The sequence below is a fragment of the Marmota monax genome, unplaced genomic scaffold (assembly GCF_021218885.2).
Source record: "Marmota monax isolate L192 unplaced genomic scaffold, Marmota_monax_Labrador192_F-V1.1 WCK01_AAM20220418_F8-fsc00039, whole genome shotgun sequence".
NCBI classification, from domain to species: domain Eukaryota; kingdom Metazoa; phylum Chordata; class Mammalia; order Rodentia; family Sciuridae; genus Marmota; species Marmota monax.
Window position 1 is genome coordinate 4,283,439 of NW_026693602.1, and position 14,976 is coordinate 4,298,414.

The 14,976-nt window shown below is 39.8% G+C and overlaps 1 protein-coding gene across 1 annotated transcript in view; it reads left to right on the forward strand.

Annotated features, from left to right (window-relative positions):
- Positions 1–756: 756 nt before the first annotated feature.
- The window catches only part of Mgat4d (MGAT4 family member D), a 45,492-nt gene continuing 31,272 nt past the window's right edge, over positions 757–14,976 (forward strand). Inside the window, exon 1 of the mRNA XM_046459596.2 lies at positions 757–953. Coding sequence (XP_046315552.1) covers positions 860–953 — 94 coding nt within the window. The 5' untranslated portion in view covers positions 757–859. The remainder of the gene's footprint in view (positions 954–14,976) is intronic.

Sequence of the window (14,976 nt, forward strand, 5' to 3'; positions counted from 1 at the left end):
GAAGTGGTGGGAAGACAACAAAAAACAGCAAAACTGAAGGACCAGGAAATGCTGATTGTGGAGAAAACTCTGTGCTGAATAGCTTCCTTCTCCTGCCCTCATCTACGCTAAGCCCTTTTCTACCCTTCTCCATTCCCCAGGAGGAAGGTTTGTAGGACCTGGGACCCCAAGCTGACATGCTTTGTCTTCTGGCTCCCAGTAGAGTTTAGCCAAAGACACAGACTGAAGGGATGCAGGAGGATACAGTTGAAGTACTTCTCCCTGTTTTAGGATCTGGCTACTCCACCATTAACTCAAGGTCACAGCTCCTGGCCATTAGCATACAGGCTTCCAATGGCGTTCTCAGGCGGCAGGTATTCCAACCATTTTCCCTTCTCAAGGTGCAAGAACCCAGCCCAGCGCTGGTATGAAGTAGACCCCTAGTAACCAGACACTACCAGCGCATCTCAAAAAAGAGAGATCAGAGTGGAGAACTCCAAGTACCGCACTCGGATCAAGGAGCGACTAGCGTTTCCCAGCCTTGAAAAGAAGTCTGACGAATTACTAGGGGAAAATAAGTGAGTACCCGCCACGTGCCAGGCAGTGGGGTGTTTTCCCATCGTTCATTGCATTTAACGACCAGCAGCATCCATAGTAAACGGGTTATAATATGGGCTGAACCAGAAGTCAGCAGCAAAGGTTCAGGAGTTCGGGGGGAAGGAAACTCCCAGGAGCGAGTGTGCTGGGGGCCCAAGCGGCACCTTGGGGAGGAGACGCAAGGGTGCGCGTGGGGAGAGGGGCAGAGGCGCGCGTGCAGAGGCCACGCGCTTAGTCTCCGCATCCTGGGCGCTGCCGGCTGCCAGCCTCTGGGCCAGCAATCATGAGGACCAAGCAAGTGAACTTGCTCATCTCCTTCGTCGCGGTCACGCTCTTCAGCTTCTCCTGCTTCTGCATCTCCAGGCTGACTCAAACTTGTAAGCAGCGGGCGGCTTCTCCAGCCCCACTTGACACCCCACCCGGCTTCCAGGCTCCAGGAATGTGGGAGTGGCCGGGTAGGGGAGTGGGGTAGACTAGGCACCTGGTGGCGTTGACCTGCTTGCGTTTTAGGATACCGGCGTCGTGTTTTGCAATTGAAGTGCCCCAGGTCCGCGTCTGGCCGGCGGTTAAGCTGTAACCGGCGCACCTGGTCGTCTGTGCGGTGACCATGACCTGCCCCGCGCGCGCTAACGGACCTGGCGGTGGCCGGGACCTGGGCCAATCGCTCTGTGGCTTCAGTCCCTCCAATGGTCCCTCGCCTGTGAGGCTCCTTCCCCTCCAATGGTCCGTAGACTCGACCTAGGTCCGTCTTCCCTCCTCTTCTTCCTTCTCTATCGTTTTCAGAAACGAGTGCCAACGTCTTTCATTGTCTACAGGAGGGCCGATTTAGCAAGCAAAAAAAAAAAAAAAAAAAACATTGCCTAGTAAAATTGAATTTCAGATGAAGAATGAATTTTTTTTTTTAGTATAAAAAATTGCATGGGACATAATTCTAATAATTTGTTCCTCACATATCTGAAATTCAGCTCTAACTAGGTGTTTTTGTTTGTCAACCCTACTTGTACATAGTTGACCTTTAGAGTTCACATGATAAAAAATTTAAGACATAGGAACGTTGTAAATTATTAATCCAGACTTCCAAAATTGTATTAGGTTGTTTTAGGTTAAATTGTCACTTTTTCTATTGAATGCATTTATGTGACTCAGGTACACACTAAGTGATCTTAGTTAGCAGTAGGTTAAAGGTTTAAATTTGAGAAGGGCTCCATATTTGTGTTCTCTAGGGTCATTGTGTACACAAAATACCCACATACTCATTTCATAAATTTGAGAAGGGCTCCATATTTGTGTTCTCTAGGGTCATTGTGTACACAAAATACCCACATACTCATTTCAATGATTAGCAATGTACATTAATTTATCTGATTTATAAAATTTTCTCTAATCTTTCATTAAATCATTTCCATCTGTGATTTATGCATTATCCAAATGCATTTTTATGAGCACATTTATAACAAAAATAAGTGGTTTCCTGAAATTAGAAAGCAAAATGTAAACTTACAGTAATTTTGGAAGATAATTTAGAATAGTAGTTCAGAGGATGTTTTGGTACCACTAATATTTTTATGATGAGATTGTAGACTTTGAAATACAAATCATTTTGATATGTTTTCTAGTTATGATCAGAAAGAAGAGGTTTGGTTCCTGAAACCATTTATATTACTGCCTTTCAGATATTCAAGCTCAGAAAATGGGATGCCGTTCTTGAAAATAAAACACTTTTAATTTAAAATAGCAGCTAAATTAGATTTTTCATTTTCTATGTATATGTTTCTATGGTGCCTACCTCTTAAATAACTAGAAAATCAACCCTATAATAATGAGAGAGGTTCTTACATCAACAAAAGAAAACACAGACATCACTTAGTTTTTGATGTAGTGATTTTTATAAAGCACCTAGTATTTTGAAAAAATTGATCTGTAAGTATAATCACTATCAATGGAAATTTGGGGATATGTATGTCACAGCCAGGAGGCCAAGGGGAACAGGAGGTGATAGAAGGATGATGTCATAGGGACCAAGAAATGACCATGGGTTGCATTCTGTGTAAGACAGGAGCTGTGGGAGGGTTTTATGTAGAGGAGTGGCATGTACTCACATATATATTTAAATAACTACTGAAGTGGACTGTGACAGAATCACAGAATGCTCCAAGAATTTTTGGCTTACAGTGGATTCTTCGACCTTAGCACTATCGATATTTTGCATTGGATAGGGGTTTTTGTTGTTGTTGTTTGTTTTGGTTTTTGTTTTGTTTTGTTTGTTTTTCCTTTTACTCAGGTTGTCCTGTATGTTTAGTAGTATCCGGCTCCATTCAGTAGAAGCCTGTGGTAATACCCCATTCCAGCTGTGACAATCAGTGCTTGAGAGCCACTGGTTTAACCAGAGAAATGAGTTGCCATTTACCGAAGTGGGGAAGCAGCAGATTTGGGAGATTAAAATCAATATTTCTGTTATGCATGAGATATCTAATAGACTTCAAAGTAAAAAAACTCAAGAGGCAATTGGATGTGTCAGTCTGAATCAGGACTGGCCATATTTTGGGGGGAAATGGGTACTGGAGATTGAACTCAGGGCACTCAACCACTGAGCTACATCTCCAGCCCTATTTTGTGTTTTATTTAGATACAGGGTCTCAATGAATTGCTTAGCACTTTGCTTTTGCTGAGGCTGCTTTAAACTCGCAATCCTCCTGCCTCAGCCTCCGGAGCTGCTGGGATTACAGGCATGCGCCACTGTGCACAGCATGACTGGCCATATTAACTTGAAGACTCCAAGTGGCGTTTAAAGTCATGAGATTGGAAGAGACCACCTAGGGAATAGATGAAAAGTTCCAAGAAATAATCCTTTGGGGAATTCCAGTAGCTCAAAGTCAAGGAAAAACTAGAAAAGGGAGAGAGTGAAGCCAAGAAGGTATTTCCAGGAGGAGAGCACAACAGTTTTAAAATGCTGAGAGATGGAGTGAGTTCTCTCTAGTGCAGTAATAAAAAAAACCACCTTACTCACAATCCTTAAAAGTCATCACTCCTGTTTTATTGGTGAATGCTGCAGCCACTTGATCTCCAGGGTCTCAATTGAAGTAGATAGTTCATCATTACCACCAAGACAATTTAGATAATTATTTTGCTAGTGCATATCATGGACTTATAGTATTCCATTTTGGGGGAGCAGCATGGCAGGTTATCACTGCATTCAAGACCAAGTAGTACAAATAACCAATCCCAGATTTTCTCCTTTGAGACCTTGTTACCAGAGGAATGCAGCTACCCCAAGGGCCCCTAGTTACCCTGGAAAAGCCAGCACTTGCCTGCCACTAACACTGGATTTGGAGCTAGCATGCGGTTGCTGCTGTTGCCACTGCCTGAACATCTGACAGTCCAGCAAAGGCTGGCTCTCTGGTGGAGGAAACACCAAAAACAGAATAACATCTCCCTTACATACACCCTTTACTCTGACATAACCGCCTTCCAGTGGCAGAATACAAGAACACCACTGGCAAGGGAGTCTGAGGCAAGTAACAGATTTCTAGTTTTTCTCATAACAAAAATAATTTAGAAAAATCAATAAATACAAGTTTTAGAAAGTCCAGGAATAAGGAAAATAAAACCACAAATTATGTAGGGGCATATGTAAATATGATAAAAATTGTACTCCAAAAAGCAAAGGAATGATAAGCAGATACAATTCAGGAGAGTGGAAACATCAAGAGATAAGATAGGAAAGGAATCCACCAAGTCAAAGGCATTGGGTGACGAGTTAGCTGTATTCATTTCACATCACGCTGTATTATATCTTTTCTTTTGTATGTATACATTTTTTAAATGGAAAGAATTTGAATGGTGAGAATATAGAAGCAAGAAAATGGAAATGATGGTCACAGATTACCTAGCTCGCTAGAGAAGAGAGGAGCAATTAAAACACTTTTTAAAAAAATATTTATTTTTTTGTTGCAGTCCGACACAATACCTTTGTTTTATTTATTTATTTATTTTTATGTGATGCTGAGGATGGAATCCAGGGCCCTGCATGTGCTAGGCGAGCGCTCTACCGCTGAGTCACAATCCCAGCCCCAAAACACCTTTTTGAAAATGTTTTTAAATGAACATTAATATGCTTTTATATACATATGTAGTTGATTTATTAAAGTGGTTCAGCTAATTGGGATACAAATAAAAACAGCTTTTTCAATGTTTCTAGTAACTCTTCATGTGTTCTATTTAACTTCCTTACCTGCTTAACTACAGTTTCCTAGGGATCATGAAGACTCATTTTGTCTTTTTAGGGTAACTTTTATTTATCCATATAGTCTCATTTGTGCTTCTAAATTTTTATTCTTTTCAAGTCTTCAATGGCATAGTCAATTAATGGCTTCTTCTCTGTTACCTCCTAGACAGACTAGACTGTGGCTCTAGAAAGAAAAGGAATGGCAGGACAAGAAAGTGGTCTGCTCTCAGACAACTCCTTGTTGTTTGGTGTAAAACATCCTTAAAATTCAGTGGCTCTAAATGATCATTTTGTTTAACTCTTGACTTAGGAATTCAGGAAGGGCTCACTGGAGAGTTTGTCCATGATGGGAAGTGGTGACAGCTGGGACATGTGGGGCTGCCTCTAGTAGATCAGCTAGATCCACTACCAAGAAGTCTCTTGCACACACCGGTGTGGAATCTCTCCTCCCCCTGAGGTGGCTCATCCTCCAAGGCCTCTCCACTTGGCATTGTGGTCATAGCAAGAATGTACTTTTTTTTTTCCCTATAAGGCAGCTACCCTTCAAAAGGCAGAAAGTGGAACCTGTCCGGCCAAGTAAAGACTATATTCCAAAGTGGTAGAGCATTACTACTGCTGTAGTCAAAGTGGTCGCAGGGTGTACCCAGATTCAGGAGGAGAGAGATAGTACCTCTTGATCAATGATGGAAAAGATCACATTGCAGAGCACTATTTGATAGCCATTTGGGAGCCAGAGGTCTCCTTGTGTGTTAGCAGTGTGGTGGTTTGGATTTCTCTAGAAGATGCTTCTCTCTGGTGGCATCCAATGCTGATATATCCAATGCTGATATCTTCAGTGGGGTTGCTTGTGGCTGCTTCTGAGGGCCTGCTGGAGTTTCCCCACTGACCATTCCCTGGTCTAGGCTTATCATTTCTTCCTTGGGCCCTTCCTCCCTCCCTCTGACCTTGCCATAGCCCCTTGCTCCTTAGGTGACTCCCTTGTCACTGTCCAATAATATTCTCTGGAGCCACAGCAATACTTGCATCTTTGCCACTTCAGGCTTTGTGCCTGAAGGCTCCTTTCAGAAACGGCTCAGGGCTTAGCATCTCGTCTCCCTCCCTCCTGCTCCTTGTCATCTGGCAGCATGATATTTCTTATAGTCCAGTGGCTCTGTAATTTCTAGTAGAGATGCTCCTCAGCCCCTGTATTATTTCTTGGGGGTTCTCTTCCTTTGGCGGAAGGAAAAATACCTTCATCCTTACACAAATGTTGGAGCATATAAATATCACCAATGTGTCTGACCTTGTGGGAATATGGCAGCAATATCATTAATACTGTCCATAGAGCAGAACTGGGCAGGAGAGGAGTTCCCAGGTGCAATCCTAAGCCAGCAGCATTCAAAGTCCAAAATTAGGCTATTAAAGACAGTCTGAGGTATGTCTGGTGGAATTTAAAATAGGTGTAGAAGAATAATATTTGCAACAATCACAAAAAAAAGATAAAGGAGAGATATGGAGGATTATACTAAATTTTAGCACTATCATGAAATGAGAATGTAAGAAATAGATTAGACTGTAATAAGTCAAGGACTTGTGTTGAAATATGTAATCTAACCACTAAAATAATAGTAAAATAATGTACAACTGTGTCACTGATTATATTAAATGCTTTGAAAAAATGAAAAATTTCTGGGGATATAATAAAAATACAACTTGAGGATGTTTGCAAAAAATACATTTGAATTTTCAAAGACAAAAATGTTGGTAGAGTAAGGATAGAACTATAAATCTGAAAACCCAGGCCAAAAGAAAGTTGATGAGGCTGTATTCATATCAGCAAAGGAAATTCTAAAGCAAAATATAGCTCATGTTTAATAAACAGAAAAACATCATTAGCAGTCAAGAAAATGCTACTATTCCATACCATTCTGATTTTTATACATTGGGAAATTAGACATTTGGGGTGCATGTAGAATTTTATAAATGTATACAAATGTCCCTTGAAGAAGTTTATATTCAGTCACTTCTGTTATAAGACACATGCATTTTATATCTTAGCAATTTTCCACTACATAATACTCAGGGTCCCCTGCCTTACCTGTTGTGTGGCCAACTTCAGTTCTCACAGATCTATACCTGTATCATCCAGTTGTTAAATATTTTAGATAACATCCCTACCACCGGATAGATCCTATGGGAACTCTTAAACATGCTTAATATGAGATGTGTACCCAGAGTATTCTTGGTACTCTTGGTATTTATAACTGTTCATCAACAATAGTAGACATAAATATGTTGTGGCATATTTGGTTTAGTGAAATATTTTACAGCAGTAAAAATGAATGAACTATACATGAATATGGATTAATCTCAAAAGCATAAAGAGCAAAAGAAGTATAGACAGATACATGCATTTTACCTAATAATGTCTAGATCCTGGGAAGAACAAAGATAGGGTTTCGAAGGCTTAGCTCGTGGTTGGTTCATGAATGTCATTATTATCCTTTAAGCTGTTCTGTATACTCTTTGTCATAGCCGATGAATTTCATAATAAAACCTCATTCATAAAGGGACTGCTCAGGAAGAATTTAAAGAGATCAATGTGTGGTATGATTTGATTCTTGCAAAGCACACACGGAGAGGAGTAAGACCAAGTATATTTTTCCTTTTTAGCTTCATCTCCTGCTGCCTGCCTATGATCCTTTGAATGCCGAATGTCCCCCAGATCCAGTGTGTTGAAGATTTGGTCCCTAGAGTATTGCTCCTTGGGGGTGGTGGAATCTTTAAGAAGTGGGGCTTAGTGGGAGGTCTTTAGGTCCCTGTGGGGCGTGCCCTGGAAAGAGACTGTGGGATCCTGGCCCCTTCCTCATTCTCTCTTTCGCTTATTGGCAATCACTTGAGCAGTTTGGCTCCATCCATACTCCTGGCCACTGACATGTGGCACCTCCACCAGAAACCTGAAACCCATGGGTCTGCCTGGCCATGGATTGGAACCTCTAAAACTGTGGGCCAAAATATTCTCTTTTTTCTCAGGTATTTGTTAAAGTGACAGAGATCTGACTAACATACTGCCTCAGATGCTCTTTTTTTGAACCACATTGGGAACAAATGAATGCATATAAAACTTAAAGTAGGGCTGGGGTTGCGGCTCAGCAGAAGAGCACTCACCTAGCACATGCAAGACCCTGGATTCAATCCTCAGAACCACATAAAAATAAATAAATAAAATAAAGATATTGTGTTCAATTACAACTAAAAAAATTTTTTAAAAGAACTTAAAGTGCCTTCAACATTTTAAGACCATGCTTTTTGGTCTACTTTTTTATCCCACAAGTGAATGACTTACATTCCTCTGTCTGCACCACCTCATTTCAGGCTCTGTGTATTTATGCAGGTGCTTTCTTAGTCTGTAATGCCCTTCCTTGACTTTGCTGTAAGGCAAAATTCTACATAGTCTTCAAGTCATTAAATATTCCCTCTTCTCTGAAATCTTTCTCACCCCTTTCCCTGGTCCTAAGCGCTAATCATTTCTGCTTCCCCTTTCCTATGGCATTTTGGGGATAATTCCATTTTAATCATGATTATTAGTTGTTCAAAGATGTGCAACCTGATTGTCAGTTGATTTAGAAGAGAAACCTGACTTTACCTATGTTTATTTTCAGTAACATAGTACAAGGAGTGGGAGAAAGAATGATTGTCTTGCCATGCTTCTCCTTGCTGGAGGTGTTTAGTGAGTGAATAAAGCCAGTAGAGTCAGGCCAGGGTGATGTTGTACTGAACCTTGTACACCAAGGCAGGTAGTTTGGACTTTATTCAGTGAGCATTCAGGGAACCACGTACACTCCTTAGCAATGTTTCCAGAAGATTAATTGTGAATTGGAGGTGAAGACCAATTAAGAAGCAATTATAATAGTATCACTAAAGGCAATAAGCCTGAACTATGTTAATACCAATGATGATAAAGATAAAAAAATTAAAGAGGTCTACAACAGTGTTCCTCAAATTTTAATGTGCATTGTCAACTGGGAATCTTATTGAAATGCAAGTTCTGATTCAGTAGGTCTGGGGTGAAATACCTGAGATAACTGCATTTTTAACAAGTTCATATTTATGCTAGAGATTTGTGCAGTCCAAGATGGCGACCCAGCCAGGTGGATGGCAAATACTCAAAAAGCAGTTTGAGCGAGGAACTGAATTTTTACTTTACATTAATTTCAGGTAGTTTAAATTTACATTTAATAACTGAAGTAGTGCAAACTATCTCTCCATCAACCAAACTTCAGCCTTATTGTGTGACATTTTGCGAATGTTATTGAAATTCAGCATTAAAACTGAGATGTGCTATAAGTTTAATACACAGGAATTAGACTGCTTAGAACATAAAAAGGAATGTAAGATATCCCATTGATCTTACATTTTTTGATATAATGAATTAAATAAAATATATTATTTAAATTTACTTTCCCTAATTTCCTTTTACTTTTAAAAATGTGGCTACTAGAAAACTTAAACTTACGGATGTGACTTTGCATTTTATTTCTACTGAAAAGCACTACTTTGGTCCCTGCTGTGAGAGACAATGATCAATTGTACTTAGGATCCTACCTGGAATTTTTTTTTTTTTTTTAATGAGCAGAAGTCATATTGGTTCACGACCTACATGAACTAGTATTTGTTTTCAGTTTCACTACAAAGATGCTCAGTTGACTCAAAGCATCTCATTATTGTTTATTTAAACCATGGCAAAGTAGATTTATAACATGTTGTCCTCACTAAATACCCAAGTGAATATTCATGTAGCACGAATATTTTTTAAGACTATCAATAGCTGGATTTATCATAGAAGAACATAAGAAAGCAAATATAAGATTAGAGATTTTGTTTTTTAACACTCTCTGACTACTTCTGTAAATACCTCTTCCTCTAGAGAAAACTCTTTCCATGTTTACCAAATTGATCCTTCAGGGACTTCTCTATATTCTGGAAACCCAGATATATTGCATCACTCATGATAGATGAACTCTGCACATATGATACATTTTGAAAAGAGAATATTTCCCATGAATCCCTAATTCCAAAGGGTTTTACTGGTTACACTATGTCCATCTGCAATGTTTTTATATACTATATGCATAATCAAGGCTTAAGGCTTATCAGCTAGATGCAATTCTTTTGATTAGAGCAGGATTCAGTTTAAAAATCACTAAAATCAATTATCAATTCCTACACTGACAAATCCACTCATTACTTTTTTTTTTTTTTTTTTTTTGATACTGGGTATTGAACCCAGGGACATTTTACTGCTGAGCTACATCCCTAGTCATTTTTATTTTTATTTTGAGACTGGATCTCCTTGAGCTGTGAAGGCTAGCCTTGAACTTACAATCCTATGTTCATTTCATTCATTCACCACATATGTGTGATAAGAGCTGTAGGCCATTTGCTGTTTCAGGCATTGGGAATTTAGTAGTTAAAATAACCCAATCTTGCTGTTCTCAAGCGTACATTCTAGAGAGTTCTGGAGATAGACATGAAATAGTAAATATGTACAAAGAAATCAGCTAATGACTAGAGATTGTGTTAGATTTTTGCCACTGTGACAAAATACCTGAGAACATGAATTCATCAAGATCCAAAACAGGTAATGTGAATTATAATGCATTCTGCTGTCATATATAAATAAAAAAAATAATAAATAAAAAGATAAAACAGAACAAAGAGGAATGATTTATTTTGGCTCATACTTTCAGAGGTTTCACTCAGTCCATGGTCTGTGATTACGTTGCTTTGGGCCTAAGGTAAGCATCATGGCAGAAGGGTGTGGTGGAAGACAGCTGCTTACCTTATGGCAGCCAGAATTAGAAAGAGAGAGAGTTAGAGAGGGAGAGAACATGCCAGATGCCAATGATAAAATATGCCTTCAAAGACATACTCCCAGTGATCTACTTCCTCCAACTAGGCCACATCTCCTAAAGCTTCCATTACCTCCCAACAGTGCCACCAGCTGGGGAATCAAGCCTTCAACACAGGAGACTTCAGGGAACATTCCAGATCCAAACTGTAGTCGTCATTTTTTTTTTTTTCTTTTTTGAAGACCAAGAGGAGAGAAAGGGTGCTGTTATACATAGAAAGGCAGGGTGGGCTTATCCGAGGCAGTAATGTTGTAGCAGAAAACTGAATGAACTTAGGGAGCTGTAGCCACAGCACACCCAGGGGATGAGCACTCTGTACAGAGACAACTGCAGGAGCGAAAGCCCTGGGGTGGGGAGGGTTAGGCTCAGCAAGGAGCCCAGCATGGCAGGAGCTGTTGTCCCTCACTTCAGCAGAGAAAGCAGGAAATGAGGCCAGAGCAGAACCTGTACTTAAAGACTCTGGTAGATTTTCTAAGTGTGATGAGAAATCTTTGGAGAGCTTTGAGCAAGGGAGTGATGGTATCCAGTTTTTGCCACAGGCCACCCAAAAATACTTCACTGTTACTTTTATATTTTGCCTTCATTTTTTTTTTAAAGTCTATCTGAAATTCATTGTAAATCCAAGTGTTTTATTGCACCCCAAATCATTAACTAATTTCTCTACGAGTTGAAGTAGCATTTTTAAATATTCTTATGTCTCTCACAGGTTTTCTTTATATGTTTTGATGTAGCATTTTTTTAAGATTCTTAATGTCTCTCACAGGTTTTCTTTATGTTTTGATGTATTGACTATCTAACAAAGAATTGTTCCTTTGTACGATCTGGTGATTATAGTTAATAACAATATTTTGTATACTTGAAAATTGATGAGAGTAGATTTTAAAGTATTCTTACCACACCCACAAAAAAGGATGGGAGGTCATGCATATATTAAGTAGCCCCATTTAGTCATCCCACAGTGTGTGCCTATTTCAGAACAACATGTTGTATATCATGAATATAGTCAATTTTGTTCAATTAAAAATAAATTTTAAAAATTGCTTTCATTTTCATCATAGATTATACTTTTTCATTGTAAAATGAACTATATAATCTACCTTAATGCACTATTTCCCTATATCATTGTATCTGACATGTATATGGTAAAGTGAGAAACAAAAGTAGGTAAAATTCCAGGGTGATATAAAACAAAACATTAAAACATTTTCATCTTGGAGAAATGAGATCCCAATTCTTTTTTCCTTTTATATGACTTAAAACAAATTTTTGACCGCTCTATTGATTCTCTAATGATTTGTCTAAATATTTTAAGAAAGCAACCAAGGTTAGAAGCTGTTATCCACATACCCCCTCGGCTGCCTCATTTTCTCTAGGCCGTATCCTAGGTCCTTTTAATAAGTTCTAAGGCAAGTCCAGGTGTGTTAAAGTTAACACGCACACAGGACAGTGATGCCTTGAATGGAATAGCTGGTCAGAGTGGAGATTCTCTTCTCTAGCTTCACTGGAGGCTTTGAGACCTGTCCATCTTGAGCACTATATTCATCTGCAGGATCCAATAGAGGTCCCCCATATTGACATGAGGAAGAGGAAGAGAAAGATACGCCCCTTCTCTGTCCTAGCTCTAGATGGTGCAAACCAGTTCCACCCACAGCGCATCAGATGCCACCTAGACAGGTGGCCAAATCATAGGCAAGAGACTCTGAGATGGACACTCTTCAGGTGGGTGGCCATGTATTCAGTGAGAAGCCCACTGCTGTGGAATGGAAGGACAACCTTAGGGGGTGGCTGTTAATGTTTCCTAGAGGCTTGAGTAGGCCAGAGTATTTCCCAAATCCTGTCTTAACTGCGGAAACCACCTGGAAAAGGAGTGCAGGAAACAGAGAGAAGAGAGGAGAGCCATGTGAGAATGAGTCAACACTATTGCCACCTCTTTTGCTCCATGGGACCCTTTTCTGAGATCCTTAAGACCTTCCATGGAATCTCTATGCCCATGGGTTTCCTGGGAGCCTCTGCTTTGTCTCGGCCCATCTCAGCCTCATCTCCAGTGGAGGCCAGGAACCAGCGAACAGCTCCCAGGGAGAAGAATTGCCAATAATTACCAGTTCCTACATCTCTGTAACTATTAATGATCAGGATAATAACAATACAAATAAAGTTTTTGAGCTCTGCCTGTTTCAATCTAATAATTTAGGATTTTTATTTCTACCTCTTTTTCTTCTATTTTCTGTTTGCTACTATAATCTAGAATTATAAAGGAAAAGTTTTAAATATATATATTTTCTTTTCATTATGTATGATCTTATTTTAAAAATTCTGTTGCTTCTATTTTGTCTTGTGATCATTTTATAAAAATTATTTATATTTAAGTCACTATATATATCTGATGAATTTAAATGTGCCTCGAATCCTTTTAGACCACAATTTTCTCATTTAATATTTTTTATTTCCAGTTACTTGGAAAACATTTTTTTTAGTACATTTTGTTAAAGAATGATAGAGGTAAGTTACCTTTACATTTATGAGAGGGTTTTTCATTGTTATTTTTGCATATGAATAATAACTTATCTGTGCACAAAATTACTGGATCACAGTAGTTTTCCGTTCTAATTGCTTGTCCATCTAGCCTTGTGGTTTTTCCATGCTACCCTCAGCCCTGTAAGGCCACAGTGAATTATTCAGGATGGTGATGTAGCTGGCTTATTAAAGAAGCTGGAAACCTAGTTGTTCCAGTGCGATTCCTCTGGAAGACCTCTGCTTTCCTCCAGCATCTACTCTAACACACACACACACACACACACACACACAGAGTACACATGCTATTCACCCTTTGCATGTAGCTCTAACTTCTTTGGGCTACTTTTTATCTCCGCATCCAGGGCAAACACCACAAATTGTCTACCCAGTTTACAACAGCGGTCTCCCTTTTCCCTTCAGAGCAGAGATTATTGGGGGCAGCATTGAACCAGCTGAAATTTACTTCATTTCCCAGACTCTATCTAATTCCATTGGGAGCTGCACGTGGAGTCAGATCTCTCTCTTCCAGCCTATCATCTAGGGGCAAAATGGCATCCCAGGGACTTTAGAGCTCTGACCCCCACCCCAGTCTGCACTGATGGGGAGAATAAACTGCAGAGTTCTTTGTGTCCCTGAAGACACACTTCCCTCTTTCTTTCCAACACTCAGTCTCATCACTTTATTTTCCTTAAGCCTTCTGTGGCTGATTTCATTAAAGACTTTCTCCCAGTCTCTACTTTTCTGCTCTCTAATTTCTACATGCTGTGTATTTAGCCCCTCCAGCTTTCTATTTCTATGCCTGAAGTCTTCCTATTGCTCCCAAATCCTTGTGCTTTCTGGAATTCACAGTCAGGTGCTACAATTGCCTGTATCGAATCCTCTTTTCTGACGTTCCCTGTGCCATCTTGTTCTTGGACCTTCCCTGGGGACCCAACTTCCCCTGTGGCCTGTCTCAAGTGGTGGCTGTTTTCTCTGTCAAACCACTTGTACTCAAAGTTGGGAAAATGCCCTCTTTCCTTCCCACTGCTGCTTCCAGAACTTCCTCCACCATTCTTCCCCAACTGCCTCAGTATTTACTCAGATGATATCAGACGACACCCCACCTTCTCTCCTTGTGTGACTCAGAATCACGGGTCTCTCTTTCTCCCTCGTTCCTTAAGGATTTTAACCATGCCGTTAGCAATAACTGCTTGCTTCATAATGTCTATTTCAAACATCCCAATCTCTGACCACCATCTCCAAATTTCCAGGTCACCCTCTTTAGTACCCTAATGCCAGTCACACTTTGTCACACCAAGGTACAATCTTGTGATTATTCTACCTTTTCATGCCCCTCACTACTACTTTATTCTCACTTTTTAAAAAATTCCATGGACAATGATCATAGTTTCCTGGCATATACCCTCAAGAGAGCATCCCTGGCTTCTCTCAGTCACACTCATTTGGATAAATCACACTCTCATGAATCTATTTCTTCTTTTACACTGAATAGCTATCCCGATGACTGCATACAATTGGAGTAAAACAGGCATTAAATGACTTCACTTCAAATTCATGACACTAACTTCAAGTTAATGCTTCTTCAATATTGTATTACACACCCCTGTCCCATCCAACCTCCTCCTTTTCTACATTATTTAGTACTTCTTTCTCTTAAGCCTCCAGTGTCTCCTCACTACCTTCACTCTCAGCCTGTGCTGTGGTTCTTATTTCACTGAGAAATAAAGGCAATAAGAAGAGGGCTTCCAAATGCTCCATCACCAAGGGAAA